General features: G+C 45.5%; 1 protein-coding gene across 1 annotated transcript; it reads right to left on the bottom strand.

Moving 5' to 3' along the window:
• Positions 1–236: 236 nt before the first annotated feature.
• Positions 237–25,417, bottom strand: CCNI2 (cyclin I family member 2). The gene is made up of 7 exons (XM_058166696.1): positions 24,670–25,417; positions 10,916–11,073; positions 8,748–8,882; positions 7,286–7,360; positions 5,305–5,445; positions 3,981–4,211; positions 237–2,013 (listed from the first exon to the last, which is right to left on the bottom strand). The coding sequence occupies exons 2-7, from the start codon at positions 11,027–11,029 to the stop codon at positions 1,636–1,638; spliced, it is 1,074 nt and encodes a 357-aa protein (XP_058022679.1). The 5' UTR covers positions 11,030–11,073; positions 24,670–25,417; the 3' UTR covers positions 237–1,635.
• Between the last annotated feature and the right edge of the window lie 307 nt (positions 25,418–25,724).

Raw genomic sequence — 25,724 nt, 5'->3', positions numbered from 1 at the left:
TATGGGAGGACAATACATCATCTAAAGGGCAAAAAATTAGCCCTGGATCAATAGGAATCATGCTTCACTTCCTGTCCTTCTGAGATCTCATAAATTCATGTATATTCATCACAGCAGTGCAGATGGGAAGGGAAAGGATTTCCCCATTTTTGCGGGATCATTGTCCAAGAGCTATCTTTTTGCAAGGGAAAACTTTCAATGAAATGAATTTTGCTATTTATATAGGGGTGGAAACTCATGGCTGTGGCATTTAGCCGTGTAAAAATAAAAAAAATAAATGAATTGCTCACTTGTAAAGCCTACCCATCAACTGAAAAGCTTTGTATCCTACTCTGAAGTGTGCTGGCCATTTATTACAGGGCTGCCTCAGTTCAGAACATCAGTCAACAACCAGGAAAGTTACGTTGCTCGCTAAGCCTCCTCTTTTCTGTACCGTAATTTCACTAGCAGTTGAGCTCACTTTGGCAAAGTGGTGAATTTAGATGATTGCCATCAAGAAAATCTCTGTTCCAGGCCTTAACAGTTCAGACCGGCAGCCTTAGCCTCAGGCAAGAAAACTCCTATGCTGAAATTCAACAAATGATAGAGAACGAAGGTAGTTTTTAACAGATTAACAGAGTTGGAAGGGACCTTGTAGGTCATTTAGTTCAACCCCCACCCACCCAAGCAGGAGACCCTACACCATCTCTGGCGAATGGCAGTCCAGTCTCTTCGTGAAAGCTTCCAGTGATGACGCTCCCACAACTTCTGAAGGCAAGTTGTTCCATTGGTTGATTGTTTTCACTGTCAGAAAATTTCTCCTTATTTCTAGGTTGAATCTCTCCTTGATCAGCTTCCATCTATTATTCCTTGTCTGGCCTTTGAGTGCCTTGGAAAATAGGTTGGCTGACCCCCTCCTCTCTGTGACAGCCCCTCAGATACTGGAACACTGCTATCATGTCTCCCGTGGTCCTTCTAGTTTCTGAATACAGGTAGTCCTTGACTTACAACGGTTCGTTTAGTGACCGTTCAAAGTGACTTATGATCATTTTTCACAGTTACAACCTTTGCAGCATCCCATGATCATGTGATCAAAATTCAGATGCTTGGCAATTGGTTCATATTTATGACGATTGCAGTGTCCTGGGATCATGTGATCCCCTTTTGGGACCTTCTGACAAGCAAAGTCTATGGGGAAGCCAGATTCGCTTAACAACTGGATTACTAACTTACCAACTGCAGTGATTCACTTAACAACTGAGGCAAGAAAAGTCGTAAAATGGGGCAAAATTCAACAAATGTCTCATTTGTGGGCTCAGTTTTGGGCTAAATTGTGGTCTAGGACTATCTGTATTAACGAACATCTTAAGCTGTCCTAAGAAGCTACCCTAAGCAAGCTCCTATTCCTCCGAGATCAATATTTTTAAGCGTGGGACATCTAAAGTTTTGCCTTGCTAATAATCCAAATATGTTTTTTTAGATTATATTTTGATCTAATCAAAACAAGTTTGGCCAAAGAATTTTTTAAAAAATGGAAAGTTGAAAGCTACAGTATAGGCAATACTTTGAATTAATACACAGTCCTCACTAATGAAGCATTAGAAATAGCCTTGGCTTTGTCTAGTATTTGGTCCCTTTTTTGCCCTATGTGAACCTCTAATCAATATGAGGGGCAGGTTGTAATGGTGGGCAAGCATTGATACTTCCCTCTGGTCCCTGAATATCATCATTCCCCATCTCACTGTTCGATCCAGCTTCTGAGATCCCATCTTCGTTGTACAAGTACTTGAATCCATCATAGAATTCATCACCCTTCAGGTCATCCGCATAAGCCTCGCCTCTGAGGAGTGAGTTTTGCGTGTTAAACTGCATTTCTTTCTTCTCCGTGGAATAATAGCAGGGTAATCCTTCAGCCAGGTGAGTTTGGATGTTTTGATTTGCAGGGTTGAAAATGTAGACAGCATTGGGTAGCTGGAAGCCCAAGATCTGCTGATCCACAAGTTCTTTGCAGTGGATGAATTTGGTGCTATCGATCTGCCACGTAATACAAATATAATGTGATAAAACCATTTCCTTCTCGTTTCCTTAATTTTTAGCTGCTAACAGTGATTTATTTTTAAAAGTCTCTTCATTTAATTCCAGTAATTCAAGCAAGTTTGCTCTATAAAACCAGTCAAGTCTATCCTTGGACTCAGTGCCAACAAATGGAGAATCTGGATATGCTCTGGCAAAGTTCACACTTGATGTGAAACTTTTATGTCTTTTCATGTCAGAATTTTCTTTAATGTTGTAAATGTACTTATAAACCACAATTAGGGTGAGTGCTCTGCTTTAAACCTGCTGTTTCCTCAAGATAAATGATGCGAAATGAGTCCTGAACCAACAGAAGAATTACACAGCAAACTAAGGCTCCTATCGTAGCATAGCGTGGCAAGAAATGCTGCATCTATCTTTTGTTTTCAAATCATTGTGCAAATGCGCTATGATGAACAAGGCAGACAAGAAAGCAAAGACTTATCCTTTATCCTTAGCCATCTGAGCTGGAAATTTTAGCTGCGCAAAAATGTGAGAATCACAGTTTCCCAATTGTGGCTCTGTTTCATGAGAACTTTAACGCATCAATGAAGCCCTGAAGTTCTGGGAGTTATAAGAGATGCATTATACTTTTTTTCAGTACTCAATGGTACCTTGGTATTAAGCAAGGGGGCCCAATGGCTCAGCCATTAAAGACACGGAGCTTGTCAGCTGGAAAGCTGACAGCCCGGGTTTGAGACCCGAGTGCCACGCAACAAGGTGAGTTTCCGTTCCTGCCCCAGCACTTTCTCACCTAGCAGTTTGAAAGCATGCAAACGCAAGTCGATAAATAGGTACCACTTTGCTGGGAAGGTAACAATGTTCTGTGTGCCTTTGGCATATAGTCATGCTGGCCACATGACCCCAGAATATGTCTTCGGACAAGGCTGGTTTCCTTGGCCAAGAAACAGAGATGAGCATTGTGCCCTAGAGTTGAACATGACTGGAGAGGAAAACCTTTATTTAGCAAGTACTAAGCCACTCATGAGCAGGGGTCTCCAACCTTGGCATTGCTGGATGAGGAATTCTGGGAGTTGAAGTCCACAAGTCTTAAAGTTGCCAAGGTTGGAGACCCTTGCTCAAGAGGACAGGGAAATGGGAGCATAATAGAAGGGTTTCGTTTCTTTTCTTTAAGAAGTCTGCATAGTGCACAACAGTAAAACCAAGTTCTGTAATAAACCATAAGGTTTCACAGCAGTGATTTTCATAGTTAGCACTATGAATTATGTCATTGGCTAATATCCAAACTGACCACCCTTAAAGTTCCTAATACCTTGGGCACCATTATTGTTGTTGTTGTTGTTGTTGTTGTTGTTGTTGTTGTTGTTGTTGTTGTTATTATTATTATTATTATTATTATTATTATTATTATTATTATTATTATTATTATTGTTTGTCGCAATGCTTTGGTGGTTTGAATCCTGCGTTTGTTGTCCAGAATCTCAATTGCAAGGATGGGTGGCTATACAAATTTATGTAATTAAGAAATTAAAAAACCTGACTCCTGGGTTTACTAAGCCACCTATTACATGGCTGTGGGAAATGTGAACGGGTTATAAGCTAAACTCTGCAGCAGGCTAAAGACAGTGGTGCTAACATATTCTCAGCTGCCAGAGCAGAGGCAAGGCTATGGTTGAGGTAAGAACAACTGGAATACCTGAAAATGTAAAACTAAGCTACGCATGACCTCATGGTTCCAGATAACCCACTAATGATTTTAATTCATCAGAACCTTAAATCCCATTAAACTAACCTGATCTTTTCCATTGGACAGAAACAGCATCCTAACAACTACTTGCAAGCACTCCTTAACAGTACATTGTTTAAAACGTGCAATATTTTCAAACAACTTGTCAGCTTGTTTGTTTGCTTTGTGAAACGTGGTGTTGGTCTCCAATTTAAGCCGCGGGGGCCAACCTGACTCCTACCTGTGCTTTTTTTAGCAGATCGGTAATTACAGGAAACCAATCAGGAGTCAGCTTCTCCAACTCTAAGGTGATGATCACCAAGGCCAGTGTGGAACCCTTAAACTGCAACACCTGGTGGCAGGCCATACAGTGCTGTAGCTGTTTGGTCAAGAACGCAGCATGGCGGGAAGGATTCCTCTGAGGTAGCCTAGTTAGTAATTGGGGCCACTTGGACATCACCATGGCATGGAACTGGAGAGAAGAAAAACAATCAGTATATTATATCATTCATATATATATATATATATATATATATGAATAAATGAACTTTGTACGTTTTCCTATGTCATTGACCAGAAGTGCAAACTAATTCTTATTAATGGCAGGAACCTCTAAAATCTATTACAATGGTTGGTCGCACAGTCAGCCAGATGTTTAAGCTGGGATTATTATGTTCCATTGTTATAATTTGTGTCGTATTTGCCAAATATTGAGATGTTTAACTTACACTGAATGTAACTGATTCTGAATCCATTGCATTGTCGCAACTGGAAATTCAGAAAGTCCAAATTCTCCTTTATTTGTATAAATAAGAAAATAGTGATATTCAAGCCAGCACAAAGAAATAAACGAGAGTGATAAAAATCACTCATACAGGAATATAAAGTTAACATCCTGGTTGGTTAAAACAGGACATTTATCCAAAATTCTCCAGGAGGGGAGGGAAAAACCCTACTTGTTCATGGTAAAGGAGGAGCATTAAGACACTGTTGTATCACTTGATTTTTTGCCTTACTATAGCACATAGTAATTTCTTAAAAGGAAGTTTTCTTTCTATAAATGTTTAGCAGTTAAGATATATGACTTAAGTGCCAGATCAGAATGATCTATTTTAACTAAAATGAGGGTCAAATGCATTTATGCAGGGTGGAAAAAAAAAGGCTGATCTGAGATGACCTATTTGTGAAATGTAGCAAAAATTTTGAAAGTTTTTTACATACAGTATTAAGATTCAGATAGTTAGACATATTTTTGCAGCGTGCAAAAGGAAAAAAATAAAGGGGGGGGGAAGTCCTCTAGTGGACAGTATGAGTATCTCTTTTAAACATCCATTTCAGTTGTCCTTTCAAAATGGGAATTTACATTCGTACATCAGCTTACGTGTTTGGAATATGTAGAATGTTCAAATGGAAATTCAGTTATCTTTGTGATAAAAAATACACTTTGAAATACTTGCAGGTAACTGCAAATGTATTGGTGAGACTAACTAGAAAGGAATATATGTTTACTAATGTTTTTAAAAAGTCAGCTTAGTCTTTTAACCATCAAAAGGTTTAATGCTTACAATGTTTAAGAAATCCATTGATGTTGCTGTGTAAAGATCCCAGTGAAGTTTATCAAGTATGATTCTTTCCATTCTCAAAATCTCAGCTGGAGAACACTTGCAATCACTTTGCTCTGCCAGCTTCTTTACTGATGGTATTATCTGTTAAAAAAACAAATGGAAACATAATAAAAGAAGCTCAGTTCTTATGAAGTATTGTGTAATGGTGATGTATGTACAAATCTCCGAAAGATAAAAGAGTTGCTTTCTGAACTGTCCATGTAATAAAATGAATAACACCTAAAGCGATTTTTCTGTGAAATCAAAACATCCAGGATGCTCAACTGTGTATTACAAGATAGTATTCTCATACATTTTAATAAAAATTAATTCATCCATACCAGTTCTTGATGTACATGACTAAATCCACTGAAGTAACTTATATTGTGAAATGTAAAAATTAGCCTCAACTGTGTAATTGTAATCTGTATTTGAAGCTTTGGCTCATAATTCATAGTGTTGCGTTTTCCAAGCCACTAGTTATCTTATTTGCTTAGAAATAGACCTAGTTAACACTAATAGATACAATCTGTACGAGCACAAACAAGAGAACCAGTTTGGTATAATGAGTAAGACACCAGGTTATAAACCATGAAGTTTAGTTCTGCCTTAGGCACAAACCCATCTGGATGGCCTTGGGCCAATCACTTTCTCTCAGTCCTAGGAAGGAGGCAATGGCCAACCATTCTGAAAAACATTGCCCCTCCCCCCCAAAATAATTGGAATCGACTTTTCAAGGTAGTCTCTGAGACTTGGACATGACTAAGTGGAATGAAAAAAAATTATTTGCTTAGAAATAGACCTTCACTATACCAATTTATACAAACACAATCTATACAACTATGAAGTATAATAGCAGTAGCACTTAGACTTATCTACCGCTTCACAGTGCTTTAGAGCCCTCTCTAAGCGGTTTACAGAGTCAGCATATTGCCCCCAATAATCTGGGTCCTCATTTTCCCGACCTCGGGATGGAAGGATGGAAGGCTGAGTTAACCTTCAGCTGGTCAGGCTTGAACTCCTGGAGTGAACAGTGAGTTCTCTGCAGTACTGCATTCTAACCACTGTGCCACCAGGGCTCTAAACAGCTACAGTTTAAAACTCTTGAGAATTTGAACAGTGTACATTTCTGATTTTTTTCAAGGAAGGTTTACTAGAAAGTAGCACAGTGATGGCTAACCCACTGTGCCATCGTGTGCCAAAAGCAGGGGTCGCATGGGGGAGTCGCACACATGCGTGCCCATGCCCATAATTCAATGCACCCCTGAGCCCCACCTCCCCATGCATAGTCACATGACCTCCCCACATTCCCCTCGCTTTTGGCATGTGATGGCACAGTGGGCCCAGTAGGCCCATTTTTCACCCTCTCCAGGCTCCAGAGGCTTCCTAGGAGCCTGGAGAGGGCGAAAAGGGCCTTCCCAACCCCTCCTGAGGCTCTCCGGAGGCTGGAAACAGCTCATTTCTTGACTTCTGGTGGGCTGGATGGCCCGAAAATCAGCTAGAGCTGAGCTAGGGCAACGTTCATGTGCCCACAGATATGGCTCGCGTGCCACAGGTGGCACACGTGCCATAGGTTCGCCATCATGGAACTAGCACCTCATTCAGCCAACTAGAGTCTGATAGGAGCCAGCCCCCATCACCAAAATCATGAATGATGCATTGTGAGTCACAACCAGTGGTGGGATTCAGCCAGTTCGCACCACTTCGGGAGAACCGGTTGTTAACTTTCTGAACAGTTTGGCAAACTGGTTGTTGGAAGAAATCATTAGGGCAGAGAACCGGTTGTTAAATTACTTGAATCCCACCACTGGTCACAACCCAAAATTGTATTGGGAAAGACAAAGAAGACTGATGAATGAGCCATTCCATCAGGCCCATTTAATAATATCTTGTGCGTTACTCAACAATGTCCAAACCTTTACTTATTTAAAAAGACGCCTACCTCATCTTCTTCATTGATTTTTGCTGCTAGAAGTAGACAAGCTATTGCGATGCAACGGAGATGTTTCAACTGTGCCTAAAACAGAGAGATAAAGAATAAAGGACAGCTGTGTGCAAGTTGCTGAAAACACACACATTGTATACCTATACCTGTGCATCAACTAAGACATCACCTAGAATGTATGTTATTTATTATTGAATTTATGTCACAGCATTCTGTCTTTTCCATCACTCAAGACAGTTTACAGTAATAAAAAAAGATAGTGGGTAAGATGTAACATGAATAATACAAATAAAATTAAAACCGTTTCTTGCGTGCCCAATAATCAAATACCTAACACGGTGGGTATTTTCAGAAGGATTTCTCTGTTGATCAGGGCAGATTTACCATGGAAGGAACCATCTGTCAAAGAATCAGCCCCTCTACCATTCACCACTTCAAAGGGTCTTAAATTATGCCTGGTGGGCAATTGGTAGCCAAAGCACATCTTTTAGCCCAGCATCATATGGTCCTTGTCCCTTGCCCTGCTAGTAGCTCAGCCAACGCATTTTGCTCCAGCTGCAATTCCAGGCTCTTTTCAAGGGTGAGGCTGCATAAATCATGTTGCATACTTGAGATGGATTGTAATCAAGGTTATGGATCACTGTTTATACATCCAGCCAGCTCAGAAAAGTTGTAGTTGTACAAACATCTTGCTGCAGCTGCTACCTATAAATCCAGCAACTGCTGGGGGAAAAGGAACACCTACAACATGCAAACTTCTGCGGGAGTCCAATCCCATTCAAGAACAGGCTTCCCTTCAATCCAAGTGCAGCTTTTTTTCTTGCCAACAGGAGTTTCATATAGATGGTTACTTCAACTTTTTCATGCTTTTTACAAATTGCCACATCGACAGTGAAATATAGGTCATAGTATCATGGCGAAGGACCAGCTAGATCAGGGGTGTCAAACTCAGTCGTCAACAGCAGTGTCACGTGACATATTAGGACTTTCCCCCCTTCGCTAAACTGGGCGTGGGCGTGGCCAGCATGTGACGCATCTGGCCCGCGGATCGGGAATTTGACCACCCTGAGCTAGATGCAGGCTCCCATCTGATCTCAGTCATGGAACCCCATTGGTTGACTCTGACCCAGTCATTCTCTCTGTCCAACCAAACTTACAGGGATGCTTTTAGAAGGGTAAAACGTGAAAGCGGATCCCATGAAAAGGCTGGTTTGAGTTCCTGGAGGGAAGTAGGGATATAAAATCTTAACAAATGCACACAGTACATACGTACATGCAGGATTACATTCTAAGCCTGCAATTATTTCCACACTTGGAATAAACCTCAATGAGCTTTTTACCAAAAAGATATGCCTAGGATTGAAGATTTAATCATCTGAGATTATACATATGATGAGAGCTCCTTTGCACTTCTCACTATCGACAGAAACAACTAGTAGGAGAGTCCAGAGATTCGTACCTTTACTGATGCCAGCAACCGGTTCAGAAAGCTGACTGCCAAGGAAAAGGTTTGGAAGCAAAACTGAAAGAGTGAGCTTAACTTTCCAATCCACAAAACAGTTCTGTCATAAGAGAGTGGAGAAATATTGGTGCCCTAAACAGAAAAAAAACTGAATTAAAACAAAGCAGTTGAGGTAGTCCTCAACCTACGACCACAATTGAGCCCAAAATTTATGTTGTTAAGTGAAACATTTGTCAAGCGAGTTTGCTCCATTTTACGACTCTCCCCCCCCCTCCCATTTGTTCAGTGAATCAATGCAGTTCTTAAGTTATTAACATGGTTGTTAAATGAATCGGGCTTCCCCACTGACTTTTCTTTTCAGAAGGTCGTGAAAGAGGATCACATGACTCCGGGACACTGCAACCGTCATAAATGCAAGTCAATTGTCAAGCATCCAAATGTAAATCACATGTCCATGGGGGATGCTGCAACGGTTATAAGTGTGAAAAATGGTCATAAGTCGCTTTTTTCAACACCGTTGTAACTTTGAATGGTCGCTGTTGTAAGTCGAGGACTACCTGTACAATCATTTGGAATCTCTCTAAGTCCATTGATCATAAGAGGGAGTACCTGATAAAAATTGGGCATGTGCATTTTAAGATACCTGAGATTTTTCTCTACCTCACTGTAATCAGGATATGATAATCCTAGCTTTGGAGATTTAGATACAGATCCTTTCCCCAGAAAAGTACAATTGTATTCATAGGTGCAGTCAAGGAAAGCAAGAACAGAATATAATGTTTTTATTTATTTAATTTAAAACAGGTACGTATCTGCCCGTCTTGTGATGAACTCTGGGTGACTCCCAATCAACAATTAAAACAACATCAGTAAGGGCAATGTAACATAAATCTATTAAAACATTCAAAACCTGGCACCAAAGTTAAACTTCCTACATCCTAATTAAATCCTTTCATAAGCCTCACCCTATCCCAGCACTTGGGGGGGGGGGAAATGTGGACCTTAAGTGCTTTACAGAAGACTAGGAGGGTAGGAGGCCTGCTGAACTTCAAGAGGATGGGAGTTCCACAGGGCAGGGGCTGACACAGAAAAGACACCCTTCCCAGATCCCATGGGAATGGGAATACCCACCCTAAATGATCTGGTAGAACAGGTAGATGTCCTTAGGGAGAGATGGCCCAGCAGATAACCTGACCCTGGTGGGTCATATAATGCTTTAAAATAACTACCAGCTTCTTAAATTGCACCTGGAATTAAACGAGGAACAAGTGCAGCTCATGCTAAAGCTAGAAAAGTAATCCACCACATTCTGGATCCATTATCGCATCTAGGTCCGGGATGGCGAACCTATGGCACGTGTGCCACAGGTGGTAAGCCTGTGGGCATATCAGTGGGCATGCAAGCTCAGCTCGATTTTCGGGCCTTCTGGGCCCACTAAAAGTAGGGAAATAGGCTGTTTCCTGCTCCCAGAGGGCCCCCGGAAGGCCTATTTTTCTCTCTCACCTGTCTCCAGAGCCTCTCTATGAGTCTGGGGAGGGTGAAAATGGCCTTTCCCACCTTCCAGGCCCTCTGGAGGCCAGAAACTGCCCATTTACCAATTTCCAGTTGGACAGGAAGTGATGTTTTTTGCTATTCCAAGCCTCCCGAGCCTTCTAGGAGTCACTTCCTGTCCAACTGGAAGTTGGCAAATGGGCAGTTTCTGGCCTCTGGAGGGTCTCTGGGCTGTGTGTGGGAAAGGCCGTTTTACCCTCCCCAGACTCATAGAGTGTCTCTGGACCCAGGTGAGAGAGAAAAACGGGCCATTGTGTGCCAAGAGCAGGGGGGAGGGGGGTCGCAAGCGCATTGCACAGGGGCAGGATGCATAGAATTATGGGTGTGGGCATACACATGCGGGACTCCCTGTCCCCCCCACCTCCTGGTATGCGATGGCAGAAAGGTTAGCCATCACTGTTCTAGGTGGTTTTCAAGGACAGGTTTATTCTAGAATGCAATTTATTGTAATGATAGCAAACATACACAAGCTGTTGCATATCATTGTGAACAAACATTGCACGTGGGAGAAAATGTGACGACCAATCTAGGCTTGGGAGATTCCGAGGGCAATTCTAATCTCATTTGGCTTTCAAACTTCAGTACAGATCCCCTTTTCACATATGAAAACATACCTTCAGTGTGAAGTTTTGGAAGACCGGTGCCTTCCAGATCTTTGCTTCTCTTGCTAGAGCATACTCCAACACTAAAGCAAGATTCTGGCTCTCTGAAGGCCCAATGCACTTCATAGCAGTTAATCGATGGGCCTATTTTAGGTGGCAAGAACTATTACCTGGAAATTAAAAACAATCATAGGACATTATTTTACTCTTAAAATAGCATTGTATGCATAAATGAGTTCGCAGACTATTATCAGTGGACAGCTTCATACCAACAAGGAGACACCATTTTCAAGAGGATGAAACACTATTTGTTGTACCTTACAGTGAGGTTAGGAAACCTCAAGAAATTGATGGGTGTAGCATCCTTTACTTTGGTTATCGCAATCAAATGTCTTGGGAGTTTGAACTGAACCAGAATTTGCATTTAGAGCTGAAGAAATTTCTTGGATGAGAAGCGAAATGTGTTCAAAGAAAAATCAGAAAGTCCAGTTGCCTCTTAAAAAAGCACCTTTGGGATTTATTTATTATTTATTTTATTTTATTTTTATACCGCCCTTCAAGGACTCAGGGCGGTATATAGCCAGAATAAAATCCACAATATATATTTGCACTTCTACTTTATACAAACACCATAATGACTTGATAAGGGTCCAATTTTAAATAGGCAGCATGCCCACTATGCTGTGGTGATTAAATAGCCACAGGTATTTTGTAATGCAAGTTAAATATACAGGAATAAACCATCATTTTATCAATGGGATGAGGTTATATATACATATCTAATGTCAATCGCAAAGAATAAACTTTTTGGTTTTGCTTTCTCCTTGGTGAGATAAGAGTGCCAGATAAAATCCATTCATTTTTAACTCTATTTTTTCATCTCTTCTAAGTGAAAGATATTCAGGGAAAGTCAAGCGAATGTTCTGTGGTCCCCACAAAGAAGGTGCTTTATATCATGGGATAAGCTGTTCACACTCAGGAGTTTAATCATACATTGAATTACTTTCAGCACAGAAATTATCCCCCGCCTGGAAAATAGTGATGAAGAGAGAAATGTTAGAAAGCTGCACCAAAAAGTTTTTCTACATCAGTAACATACACAAAACATTTGATTCTATTGCCAGCAATTATCCAAATGATGGTAAGAAAAGTAACTTAACATTTTGCTTGCATTGCTTCAGGAATGTTAGTGCATATACACATTTTTTTTGTTTCCAGTGCTACACATATTAAAAGGAAAGAAAAAATGTTGCCTATTACAAAGATTTGTTGACCAAAATCCATGTTTTACAAGAAAAAGCACATTCTCCCCTGGTTTAAATCACAAGTGGGCTTATCTTCCCAGAGTTATAATTCTTTTAACTACACTGCATGCTAGACGACTTGGTATAAAGGTACGTTCAAGGGCTAAGAATAGAATCTAAAGGAACATCTCCAATTTTATCAGCAGCAACCACTGTAGAATTGAACACAGTAACGTTAACAATGCTGCATATCTCAGACCAAACTTGAATATTACGAAAAGGTTAGACCATAAGAAAAAATGTCCCTGGCAATTAATTGCAACCGAGCCTTTATTAAACAATATCTAGACTGATGCACTGATAGGAATTTACAATGTGGTTTGACTGGTTAGAGTATTGTAAAATCTCTGCCATTGTGTTTATGAACCATGGTTTGCATATAGATCAACCAATGTTGATATCTCATGATACCTAACTGGTATCTCAGATATCCAATAAACAGAAAATAAAAAATAGATAAATAAATATATTTCACGCCATGTCCATTAGATTTACTGTTGAAGAGAAAGTATTTTTCCTACATTATAGAGATTTTTAACTTTTCTTTGATGCAGGGATCCACAATTTCTTATATATATTCCATTTATATATCAGATATGTTCTTACCATGTTTCCAAAGACATTAATGGACATGTAGTGGAAATTATATACCATATAATAATTAAAAGAGCAAAAAACACACACAGTAAAAGTACAATTATTTTCCATCTAAAGGGTGCATTGCAATGTTGTACATTTCCATCTTCCTTATCTAACATCTAACAAATTCCTAAGCACAAATCTTTGTTTTCAGAGTGAAGTGACAGCAGGAAAATAGGCCAGTAGCCTGGGAAAAAAACATAATGTTCCTAATGAAGTACAAGGCCATTTCATTTTCACTCTGCTGCTAATATTAAATAATACAACAGCATATGGTAAGCTATTAAGGCATGGCTATTAGCTATTAGTTAAGACTCTTACGTCATTTACTGAATACAAGATGGAAAAATGTCAGCAAATCCACTGCTTATATTGCCAGCAACAGTTAATCGTCCCTGTGCTATATCAACAATTGATAAAGGGTAGCAAATTGCCTTCATTTTGTTCTTCCACATCCTCTTTTTTAAAGGCAAAAAACCTGGTCCTCCTCTTGGAAACCTCCTTATCACCTGGTTATACAGGTAGTCCTCGACTTATGACTACAACTGAGTCAAAAATTTCTGTTGTTAAGCAGGACATTTGTTTAGTTAATTTTGCCCCATTTTATGACCTTTCTTGCCTCAGTTGTTAAGTGAATCTGGCTTCCCCACTGATTTTGCTTGTAGGAAGGTCGCAAAAGGATCTTGGGATATAGCAACGGTCATAAATATGAACCACTTGCCAAGCATCCGAATTTTGATCCCATGATGACGGGGATCCTGGAAAGGTTGTAACTGTAAAAAACAGTCGTAAGTCACTTTTTCCAGTGCTGTTGTAACTTTGAACAGTCACTAAATGAACTATCGTAAGTCAAGGACTACCTGTACCATATATTCTAATGCCCACTATAGTTCTGAAGGACCAGGTGAGTCTGTTTCTTTTAGAGAAATCCCACAAATGCCTACAGACCTCTACTGTGAAATATTTCTCCAAGAGGTTTGTAAATTTCTAGGTTCAAGAAGCCAACATTTATGCATGGTGTGATATTAGCAATAAAAATAAGTCAAGTGTGAAGAGGAAAGAAATGACCCCAGACTCTAAGAATATGCAACGGATTTCAAATAGCTTTCATTCCTTATCCAGTTTGCATGATGAGTGCTACAACCACCAGTTGGACAAAGATTCATCCAGAATACATAATCAAGAATTGAATTAGGAGATTCCCACACTGCTCACTCAGGCATAAGAGAGGTGATAAATCACTAAAGCAAACAAGGGTTTTGTGCCACAGATGCCTGGGTGGCTCCATTAATCTTGATTTGCCAGAAGCTTAGCAAGGCAGTTGGGACATACCAGGTCTCAATCCATGCCAATGCATTCCAATTGTGAACTGTGAGACTGTGGCAGCAACACAAGAGAGTTCAGGCACCCCTGTGCTACATATCACACCAAGATCACAACTGTTTTCCTAATCTGGTATTCAACAAAGTGGCTGGGCTAGAAGATGATAGGAGTTCAAGAATAATATTTCTAGAATTTATCAATGAAGCTTGAGTGGTAGACAAGATTGGGTTAGTCATGCTAGACTTCTCACAGTCAGCATAGTCAATAGCAAAAAGCTGTAAATGTGACTGTCCTAAACATCGAGGATGAGATGCCTATCCATGTTTTTGTTTTTTTTACCAATCCATGATAATATTTTGCCAAGTGAAGTGTGATAAGAAAAATAACTTTTGAAGTTCTTTTCCTTTGGGGTAGGATGTGCCTTCCAGTCTGTCTTGAATCCTGGCAACTACCTGGATTAATCCCTGCAGTTTTCTTGCCAAGGTTTTTAGAGAGTGGTTTGCCATTGCTTCTTTCCTAAGGCTGAGGAAGAGTGACTGGCCCATGGTCACCTAACTGGCTTTTTGGTTAAGGCAGGACTAGAACTCCTAGTCTCCCAGTTCTTAGCCTGGTGTCTTAAGCACTTGGACAAATGGGCTCTTCTTTTCCCGCACTGCTCTGTTTTTCAAGGTTTGTATTGGCTGATTTGAGGATGATTTTAACATTATCCTAACAATATATATATATATATTTATTTATTTATTTATTTATTTATTTATTTATTTATTTATTTATTTATAAGATTTTCTTCTTCTGCGCATGCGCGTTATGGCGGCGCTTTGAGACTCCGCGGAGACGGCGGCTGAGAGTCCTCAGGCCGCAATGCCGTTCTATGGGCTGCCAGGCTGCCTGGTCCTCGGCTCCGGGTATGCGATCCTTCCGGCAGCCGAGAGCGAGGTCTTCGGACCTCATTGAGCTCCGGGCGGCTGAGTACGGAGCCAGGGTCCCCTATAGCAGGGGAGGGCGGCGGCCATGTGGGGGGGGGCGAGAAGACGCCCAGCCTGACTCAGCTGTTTGTCGGCCGTTTCGGCCGACGATGTAATCAATCGGCTGGGGAGCGGCCCAACCATCGACGGCGGTATGCTGGCATGCGGTATGCTGAGTCTTGGGTGCGGGACCGCAGGTAACATCGGTGGCTGGAGTGGGGCCGGCACGGGCATGATTATTGCCCCTCCCCCTATCCTTCTCTTCTCTCTTCATGGCCCGGAACATGGCCCGGAATATTCTTCCCCCTCACTGCTGACTTTTACCATGGCCTGCCTAGAATGCCGTAATTTTATCTACGGCTTACATCTTAGGTCGTGTTTTCCATCGCCGACTGAGAGGTGGCTTGGCCTGGTTAGGTACAACAGCGGCACTGGGTTGACGGCAATGACGGCACTGACGGTACCGGTGACAGAATTTCGTCCTGATTAGCAGGCCTCACGGGTTTGACCCATGATGGTATGCTGCCGGGAACCCAAGGGATACTATCCCGGCTACTGACTTTTCCATCTTTGTAGCCGAGGAAACAACCAAGGGGAGGCTATTATGCCAAGCCCTGGTTGTCTCTGGACCCATTTGGACTTTCTACGGACTATGATAATATCTCTGCCCGAGTGGCCAGTAATATGCCTAACACCGGGTTTGACGATCTACAGGTACGACCAGAACATCTTCGCCGGTCAGGAATGGACATCTTGTCGCTGTAAATGGACTATTTCCCATGAGATACTCATTCACGAACCACGACAACTGCGAGGTTCCCCGCCGCAGGAATGGCCTCCAAACTATCAGGGGCCTACCTTAACGAAGGGTCTTGGGACCCAGAGAGGTGGCATGCGGCCAAGAAGAAGTTGTGGGGTTTTTTAAATAGTTTTTTAAATAAGGGTTTTTTAAGGGGGGGGAGGGATTTGGCGGGTGGGGGACAAAACCCGCCGGGGAGGGATCCAGCCCCTGTGCTAGTTCGCGACACTATTCCATCTTGTCTGAAGGCAGGGGGGGAAGACGTTCCAGGTTTAGAGGGTTACTCAATCTGTACGGTAAGTGGGAGAGGCAGATATGGCGGGGGGGAGGGGCCGTATCGTGTTGAGGGAGCACGCGTTCGATGTTTGAGAGCGATCGCGTGCTCCGGCCCCTCAGTCCCGACCCGTTCCCCGGGTGGCCATGATCCTCAGAGCTTGGACCTTCGGCTGGTGCTATGTAATGCTCGGTCCGTGGTTAATAAGGCCCCCCTGATTTGTGATCTTATTCAGGGGGAGTCCGCGGACCTTATGGGTATTCCGGAACCCTGGTGGGGCCCGGGGGGGGGGGCCCCCCTTGTCGAGATGTGCCCGCCAGGTTCCCGAGCATTCCATCAGCCGAGGGACCAAGGTAGGGGTGGGGGGGTGGCGGTTGTCATTAGGGAGGATCTAGAGCCGAGGGAGACCACTGTTCCTCAGATTGCCGGCTGTGAATCCCTCTATGTGCGATGGGGCTATAGGAATCAGTTGGGCTTGGTGATCGCGTACCTGGCTCCTTGCTACGTGACCACAGCCCTGCCTGAGCTGTTGGAGGTGCTCGCTGCTGTGGCGGTCGAAACCCCCAGACTTATAGTCATGGGGGATTTTAACCTGCCATCAGTTGGCTTGTCATCGACGGCAGCTCGGGAGTTCCAGGCTTCCATGACGGCCTTGGACCTGATTCGAGTAAATGATGGCCCTACGCACTCGGGGGGAGGCACGCTGGATCTGATTTATATCTCTGGGCAGTGGCTTAATGATCTGGTGTTAGATGACTTAGTAACAGAACCAATGTCATGGTCGGATCATTTTCTCCTTCGCCTAGACTTCCGAACCGCCATTCACCACCGCAGGGAGACGGAACCTATACGGTGGTTCCGCCCCAGGCGCCTGATGGACCCCGAGAGGTTCCTGACGGAGCTTGGGCCATTCCCTGAGGAACTGGCCCACGGCACGACTGAGGAACTGGTCACGGCCTGGGAACAGGCCGCGCCGGGCCTTGGACCGTGTCGTGCCTTTGCGGCCTCTGACCCGCGGAGATCTCGTCCGGCCCCTGGTACTCCGAGGGGCTGAGGGAGATGAAACGCCAGAGAAGACGCCTGGAGAGCACCTGGAGGTCCAGTCGCCCGGTTGATCGGACACTAGTTAGGTCCTATTCTAGGACCTACCTAGTGGCAATGAGGGAAGCGAGGCGCTTTACGCCCACCCTCATTGCGCCGGCAGATAACCGCCCGGCCGCCCTGTTTGGGTGACCCGCCTCCTACATCAGGAGGTGCGGATGACCCGTTGCAGGACGAGCCGAGGAGTTTAGCGGTTATCTATACGATAAAATCGCTCAGCTGAGGGACGGTCTGGACCGAAATTGGGATGATCCAAGCGAGGGAGAGGAGGCACGTCTTGTTGAGTCCATTTGGGATGAGTTTGACCCTGTGGCTCCCGAGGACGTCGACAGGTTGTTGGGGGGGCTGCACGGCACGACATGTTTACTGGACCCGTGCCCTTCCTGGCTGGTACTGGCCACTCAGGCGGTGACACGGGGCGGGGTCCAGGGGGTTATCAACGCTTTATTGGAAGGGTTTTCCTGCCGCCTTGAAAGAGGCGGTGGTGAGACCCTCCTTAAGAAGCCCTCCTGGACCCAGCTATTTTGGGTAATTATCGCCCAGTCTCCAACCTTCGCTTTGTTGCGAAGGTTGTAGAGAGTGCCGTGGCGCGACAGCTACCCCAATACCTGGATGAAGATGTCTATCTAGATCCGTTCCAGTCCGGCTTCCGACGCGGATACAGCACGGAGACAGCTTTGGTCGCATTGGTGGATGATCTCTGGAGGGCCAGGGACAGGGGTTATTCCTCTGCCCTGGTCTTATAGACCTCTCGGCGCGCTCGATACCATCGACCATGGTATCTGCTGCGCCGGCTGGGGGATTGGGAGGGAGGCACCGATATCGGTGGTTCTCCTCCTATCTCTCCGACCGGACGAGACGGTGTTGACGGGGGCAGAGGTCGACCGCGAGGGGCCTCACTTGTGGGTCCCGCAGGGTCGATTCTCTCGCCCTGTTGTTCAACATCTACATGAAGCCGCTGGGTGAGATCATCAGTGGTTTCGGGTGAGATACCAGCAGTACGCTGATGATACTCAGCTGTACTTTTCCACCCCGGCCACCCCAATGAAGTTGTTGAAGTGCTGTCCCGTGTTTGGAAGCCGACGGGTCTGGATGGGGAGAAACAGGCTCAAGCTTAATCCTCCAAGACGGAGTGGCTGTGGATGCCGGCATCCCGATTCAGTCAGCTGCAGCCGCGCTGGCTGTCGGAGGCGAGTTATTGGCCCCAAAGGATAGGGTGCGCAACTTAGGCGCCCTCCTGGATGATCGGCTGTCGCTTGAAGATCATTTGACGGCCGCCTCCAGGAGGGCCTTCTACCAGGTTCGCCTGGTCCGCAGTTGCGCCTTCCTTGATCGGGATGCCTTATGCACAGTCACTCATGCCTCGTTACCTCTCGCTTGGATTACTGTAATGCTCTCTACATGGGGCTCCTTGAAGTGCACTCGGAGGCTTCAGTTAGTCCAGAATGCAGCTGCGCTGGTGATAGAGGAGCTACCGTAGCTCCCATGTAACACCGCTCCTGCGCAGACTGCACTGGCTGCCTGTGGCCTTTCGAGTGCACTTTAAGGTGTTGGTTACGACCTTTAAAGCGCTCCATGGCTTAGGACCTGGGTACTTACGGGACCGCCTGCTACTACCACATGCCTCCCACCGACCCGTACGCTCCCATAGAGAGGGACTTCTCAGGGTGCCGTCCGCCAAACAATGTCGGCTGGCGGCCCCCAGGGGAAGGGCCTTCTCTGTGGGGGCTCCCCCTCTGGAACGAGCTTCCCCCTGGTTTACGTCAAATACCTGACCTTCGGACATTTCGTCGCGAACTGAAGACCCATCTTTTTATTCGCGCGGGGCTGGCTTAATTGGATTTTAAAAGGGAATTTTACTAATTTTAAATGGGGTTTTAATTGATGATGATTTTTTAATATCAGGCTAATTTTGAATAAGTTTTTTAAGGGTATTTAAATTGTGTATATTTGTATTGTTGTTTTTATTTTGCCTGTACACCGCCCTGAGTCCTTCGGGAGAAGGGCGGTATAAAAATCAAATTAAATAAATAAATAAATAAAATAAATTTTGTCTCTAGTGCCAAAAAGTCCAGGGCTGAAACATTTTGAAGCTGTCTTTAGTGGCTACAGTTTTACTCCTCCCTCTATCCCAACATAGTTTTCCATGGATGTGATCTAGTCTAGGTTGTGCCAAACTGGGTTCTATGGAACCCTGGGGGGGGGGGAGTTCTGCAGGTCTTATGGAGCAAAATAATCTCTCTGCCAGACTTACATCTATTGCAGTGAGTTTTGTTTTTGCTTACTCCCTTTTGGAAGGTTTTCTTTCCTCTTTTGATCAGTTAGAAAACTCACTATGGATCTCCCTCAGGAGTGGCACTGAGGCCAGGAAAAAAATGATTGATTGGGCTCAAAGGTTTTTCCCCACTTAGTGGCTTACAGAAAGATCTTTTTCCCCTTTAGTTCTCTAAAGTAGTTTTATTCTCTGGAAGGGATTAAAGGTGAAGAAAACTTCTAATGCCCTCAGGCAATCTACTCCTGTTTTGATGCAGCAACTTGCAACCCTAACTAATTTTTTAAAAGTCCAGAGGAAAGGGTAAGGGAGGGCTTGCCAAGCTGACATTCAGGACCCTGAATCCTCTTGATTCCAGGAATTTTATATTCCAATTCCTTTTAAAAACTGTGGTTGATGATGTAGCCATTAACTTAGTTCCTATTTTACCACTTTCAGAGCTAATTTGGTGGTGTGGTTAAGGCATCAGGCTAGAAACCAGCTGGATGACCTTGGGCCGGTCACTTTCTCAGTCCTGGGAAGGAAGTAATGGCAAACATTACTTCCTTCTGAAAAATCTTGCCAAGAAAACTGCAGGGACTTGCCTAGGGAGTTGTCAGGAATCAAGAATTACTTGAACAGTACACAAATACATGCAGAGAAAAAGTTGAGTGGTTTAGGATACTGGGAGCATGTTCCCCTTTTTAGCCGCTGGCACTGCCTTACCTGACCATTTTGGCCTTTCTCCACAGGTATCTGACCATGTCATTTTGATAGATCTTATCTGGAAACCTTACAAATACAGATTTAGCACCCTGTTTCTAAAACATGATTCCAACACTCTTTGAAAGAGGTAGGTCTGTGTTTAAAAAGCAAGCGCTCTCTTAAGAGAATGCTAGTCAGATGCTGCTTCAATTTAGTCTGGGAGAAGAAGCCAGCTTCCAACCATCTTTCTATTAACATGGGCATTTGTTTACTACCGGGAAGGTCGGGGGGAAGAAAAGGAAAATATATTTTGCCAGATGGATGCTGCTTATTCTGTCCTAGTGAATGTATTACAGGTTTCCCACTATTTTTGCCCTGTTTAACCTGGCTGTACGTTTTGCTGTTTTTGATACTTTGGTTGTGGGAACAATGGTGTCTCTTTGCCATCCAGGCTCTTTCTGGATGCTGAATGTGTCATTCCATTGCAGCACAAACTCTGGACAGAGCTTGTTCCTTTTCAGGCCTGCTCTCTGACTTCATTGCATCCTCTATGCCTATTAGCCTGGGGCAAATTGAGAGGGAGAAAAGGCACTTAACCCCCTTGCCACCTCACTTCCATCCTGGTGACCTGCCAGTTGGTCTGTGTTTGAGCAGGAGTCCAACAATCCTTGAGTCTGCTGTTCAAAGCATCCACCCCACTCACCCAGCCTTGCCAGACCATAATTAAAGAGAGGAATTGGTGATGGGTTTTTCCCCATCAGCAACTGATGCCAGGGGAGGGGAAGTCCACTTAAGAAAACGTTCATCTTAACTTTCCTGCATTAACACTGTGAAGATGGGCTACTTGTTGGATACATTATTGATCGCTTTATTAACAGGTGTTGAAGAAACACGATTTATACAGACTTATGCAGACTAGGGGACCGTATTAAAAGACGACTGGCTGTGCCCTTTCCGAGGTTCTCTTAAACAGTAGCATTGTCATCGTTTCAATTTATTGTAATGTAACTTTTATTGCATGCAACACAGGAAACTGCTTAAGAGTGAGGGAATTACACAGACACACACACCCACCCAAAAACATCTCTAGACAAGTCAGCAAATCTAAATTTCTTGAATGTGGAGCCTTTGCATAATTTATTACAGTCTTTTGCAGAGCAAACGTTAATAAATATTTTATGGCATCACAAATGTGAGAGTTGCAATTTATTTATTTATTTATTTATTTATTATTTAAATTTTTATACCGCCCTTCTCCCGAAGGACTCAGGGCGGTTCACAGCCAATTAAAATACACAATGATACAATAAATACAATTAAAATACAGTTAAAAAACTTATTAAATTGGCCAAGATTAAAATTTAGAATAAAAACCCATTAAAAAACCCATAAATTTAAAACTAACCCAGTCCAGCGCAGATGAATAAGTGAGTTTTAAGCTCGCGACGAAAGGTTCGGAGGTCCGAAGTTGACGGAGTCCTGGGGAGTTCGCTCCAGAGGGCGGAGCCCCCACAGAGAAGGCCCTTCCTGGGCGCCGCCAGACGACACTGTCGCTACCGACGGCACCCTGAGGAGTCCCTCTGTGAGAGCGCACGGGTCGGTGAGAGGTATCCGTAGCAGCAGGCGGTCCCGTAAATAGCCCGGCCCTATGCCATGGAGCGCTTTGAAGACGTTCACCAACACCTTGAAGCGCACCCGGAAGGCCACAGGTAGCCAGTGCAGCCTGCGCAGGATAGGTGTCACACGGGGGCCACGGGGGGCGCCGTCCATCGCCCGCGCAGCTGCATCCGTAACTAACTGAAGCCTCCGGATGCCCCTCAAGGGGAGCCCCATGTAGAGAGCATTGCAGTAATCCAGACGAGACGTCACAAGGGCGTGAGTGACTGTGCACAAAGCATCCCGGTCTAGAAAGGGGCGCAACTGGCGCACCAGGCGAACCTGGTGGAAAGCTCTCCTTGGGACGGCCGCCAGGGGGTCCTCAAAAGACAGCCGTACATCCAGGAGAACGCCCAAGTTGCGCACCTCTCCATCGGGGCCAATGACTCGCTCCCAACAGTCAGCCGTGGACTCAGCTGACTGTACCGGGATGCCGCATCCACAGCCACTCCGCCTTGGAGGGATTGAGCTTGAGCCTGTTTCTCCCCATCCAGACCCGACGGCTTCCAAGCACCGGGACAGCACTTCGATAGCTTCATTGGGGTGGCCCGTGTGGAAAAGTACAGCTGGGTGTCATCAGCGCACAGCTGGTACCTCACACGAAGCCACTGATGATCTCACCCAGCGGCTTCATATAGATGTTGAACAGAAGGGCGAGAGAATCGACCCCGCGGCACCCCACAAGTGAGGCGCCGCGGGTGACCTCTGCCCCCGCCAACACCGTCTGCGACCGGTCGGAGAGATAGGAGGAGAACCACCGATAAACGGTGCCTCCCACTCCCAATCCTCCAACCGCGCAGCAGGATACCATGGTCGATGGTATCGAAAGCCGCTGAGAGGTCTAATAGGACCAGGGCAGAGGAACAACCCCTATCCCTGGCCCTCCAGAGATCATCCACCAACGCGACCAAAGCCGCCTCAGTGCTGTAACCGGCCGGAAGCCGGACTGGAACGGGTCTAGATAGACAGTTTCCTCCAGGTGCAGGGGAAACTGATATGCCACCATATTTCTACAACCTTCGCCAAGCGAAGGTTGGAGACCGGACGATAATTACCTAAAACAGCCGGGTCCAGGAAGGCTTCTTGAGGAGGGGTTTCACCACCGCCTCTTTCAAGGCGGCCGGAAAGACTCCTCCAGCAAGGAAGCGCCGTAATCCCCTGAGCCAGCCTCGTGTCACCTCCTGAGTGGCCAGCACCAGCCAGGAGGCACGGGTCCAGTAAACACGTGGTGGCATTCAATCTACCCAGCAACCTGTCCATGTCCTCGGGAGCCACAGGGTCAAATTCATCCCAGACAATATCACCAAGACCGCCCTCAGCCGTCCCGTCCAAATCGCCACAATTCTGGTCCAGACCGTCTCGAAGCTGAACGATTTTATCGTATAGATAACCGTTAAACTCCTCAGCACGTCCCTGCAGCGGGTCATCCCCCTCCCCTGGTGAAGGAGGGAGCGGGTCACCAAACAGGGCAGCTGGGCGGTTATCTGTCGACGCAATGAGGGAGGAGGCGAGCAACGCCGCTTCCTCAGTGCCACTAGGTAGGTCCTAGTATAGGATCTAACTAGTGTCCGATCAGCCTCTGAACGGCTGGACCTCCAAGAACTCTCTAGGCGTCTTCTCCGGCGTTTCATCCCCCTCAGCTCCTCGGAGAACCAAGGAGCCGGTTGGGATCTGCGCCGGGTCAGAGGCCGCAGAGGCACGACACGGTCTAAAGCCCCAGCCGCAGCCCGTTCCCAGGCTGCGGCTAGTTCCTCTGCCGTGCCGTGAGCCAGATCCTCAGGGAATGGCCCAAGCTCCGTCCGAAACCTCTCTGGGTCCATCAGGCGCCTGGGACGGTACCAACGTAGTGGTTCCGTCTCCCTGCGGTGTTGGGTAGGGGTCAGAAAGTCCAGGCGAAGGAGGGAGTGATCTGACCATGACAAAGGTTCTGTGACTATATCTCTCAAGTCCAGATCCTTCAACCACTGACCAGAGATGAAAATCAGGTCCAGTGTGCCTCCCCCGATGTGAGTAGGGCCATCAACTACTTGAGTCAGGTCCAGGGCTGTCATGGAGGCCATGAACTCCCGAGCTACTGTCGATGACAGTATTCATCGACAGATTGATTCATGTTTGGAATTCCCACCTACCCCCCGTAATTTAGTAAACGGAAACTTCTCGGCAAAGTAAAATTCAAGGTACTGATTAACAGTGGCGGCTGGTTACTGAATTATCCAAGTTAATTCTGGATGTATACATTGTATACATGACATCGAAGCCCCTAGGCTAAGCAGACGGTTTGGGTTTGTACTTTGTATCATAAACTAAGCTGTATCACAGGTAACCAAGCCAACATGGCATGGTGGGCAAATGCAGCCCCTGGATCTTGATGTGTCCTGCCTAGCTTTGTGGGGTGAGCTGATGTCCGACGACAACCAAAACTGTTAGAGCGCGAGAGGGAGAAGACAGGAAAGCGACGCCGTCCCCGCAAACCCAGCTTACAACAACCGCAACTCTCAGCTAGCGCGCTGGGAAGAAAACAACAGGAAACAAAACACGTGACTCGGATCATATGAGTGGCTGGTACTTAAAAAAAAAGGGAGGGGGGAGACGAAAAACAAATAACAAAAGCCACGTTCGCAAAGCAAGAAGGATCGGCTAAAGGCGCGAGAGGAACGGATCAACTCCGTCAAGGTGGTCGCTGCCAGGAACGAGAGGAGAGCGCGGCAGGCGATCTTGAAACCTCCTTCTCCTCGGACGGGGCTCTTACCTAACTGGCACGACCCGAGAAGACCCTCCGGATCTTTGCTACGGTTGCTGCTCTCATCCTGGGTCGCTCCAGTCTCTCGATCGGCGAAAAAGAGGAGGAGGAGGAGAAGCGGGAGGGGCGTCGACTCCGGCGCTGGAGAGGGCTCGGAGTCAACAATAGTCTCTTAAGTCCCTAACGCTCCTCGAGGGGAGAGCCGATCCGCCGCCCCTCCTAAGCATTGGCGCCGAAGAGCAGCGGGGCAGCTCTGCTGTTGACAAACCCCAGCCGCACAAGACGGGACGGTCCTTCCGAGGGCGGGCTCAGTCCGCTTCAGGAGGCTCCGGTTCCCTATTCGCGCAGGCCACGCCTCCTCGGAGAGACTCCGTGGGACTCTATGCGGAACGGCCAAGGTGGGGGATGGACGGAGGACTGGGTGAGGAAAAGGAGAAAGGAAGAAATGGCCTTCTGAGGGCCAGGTCTCTCAATCTCTTTCAGAGCTGAAGAAGCTTCTTGGGTGAGAAGCAAAAGGTCTTCAAAGAAAAACCAGAAAGTCCAGCTGCCTCTTGAAAAAGCGCCTTTGGGACAACCTTTGGTGACCTCAATGACTGAGAAGCTCCATAGAGGAAAGGAAAGAAAATTTTCCTCTGAAATTTTCTGCTCAAGCTGTTTCTGCTATAGCAGGCCAAGGGAAGCCTTCCCTCCATGGGAAAGGGGGGACTTCAAACCAAATAAACAAGCAGTAACAATATCCCAGGAGGTCTTTGACATACAATAGTTCGTTTAACGACCGGTTGAAGTTACAACTGCAGTGGAAAAAAGTGACTTATGACCATTTTTCAACCACTGCAGCATCCCCATGGCCATGTGATCAAAATTCAGATGCTTGGCAACTGCCTCATATTTATGATGGCTGCAATGTCCCCGGAATACGTCATTAGCTTTTGCGACTTTCTCACCAGCAAAGTGGATGGGGAAGCCAAATTCACTTAACAGCCGTGTTATTAATTTAAGAACTGCAGTGATTCACTTAACAACTGGGGTAAGAAAGGTCGCAGAATGGGCCAAAACTCACTTAA

The sequence above is a fragment of the Ahaetulla prasina genome, chromosome 2 (assembly GCF_028640845.1).
Source record: "Ahaetulla prasina isolate Xishuangbanna chromosome 2, ASM2864084v1, whole genome shotgun sequence".
Classification (NCBI taxonomy): domain Eukaryota; kingdom Metazoa; phylum Chordata; class Lepidosauria; order Squamata; family Colubridae; genus Ahaetulla; species Ahaetulla prasina.
This window is presented reverse-complemented; position numbering and strand designations above follow the sequence as displayed.

Bases quoted from the DNA above. Each gene is read 5' to 3' on its own strand.
- CCNI2 (XM_058166696.1), bottom strand. From the start codon at position 11,029: ATGAAGTGCATTGGGCCTTCAGAGAGCCAGAATCTTGCTTTAGTGTTG. The intron at 8,883-10,915 runs GTATGTTTTCAT...TTTTCTGTTTAG, and splicing joins TCCAAAACTTCACACTGAAG to GGCACCAATATTTCTCCACT. The intron at 7,361-8,747 runs GTACGAATCTCT...TCTCTGTTTTAG, and splicing joins GGTTGCTGGCATCAGTAAAG to GCACAGTTGAAACATCTCCG.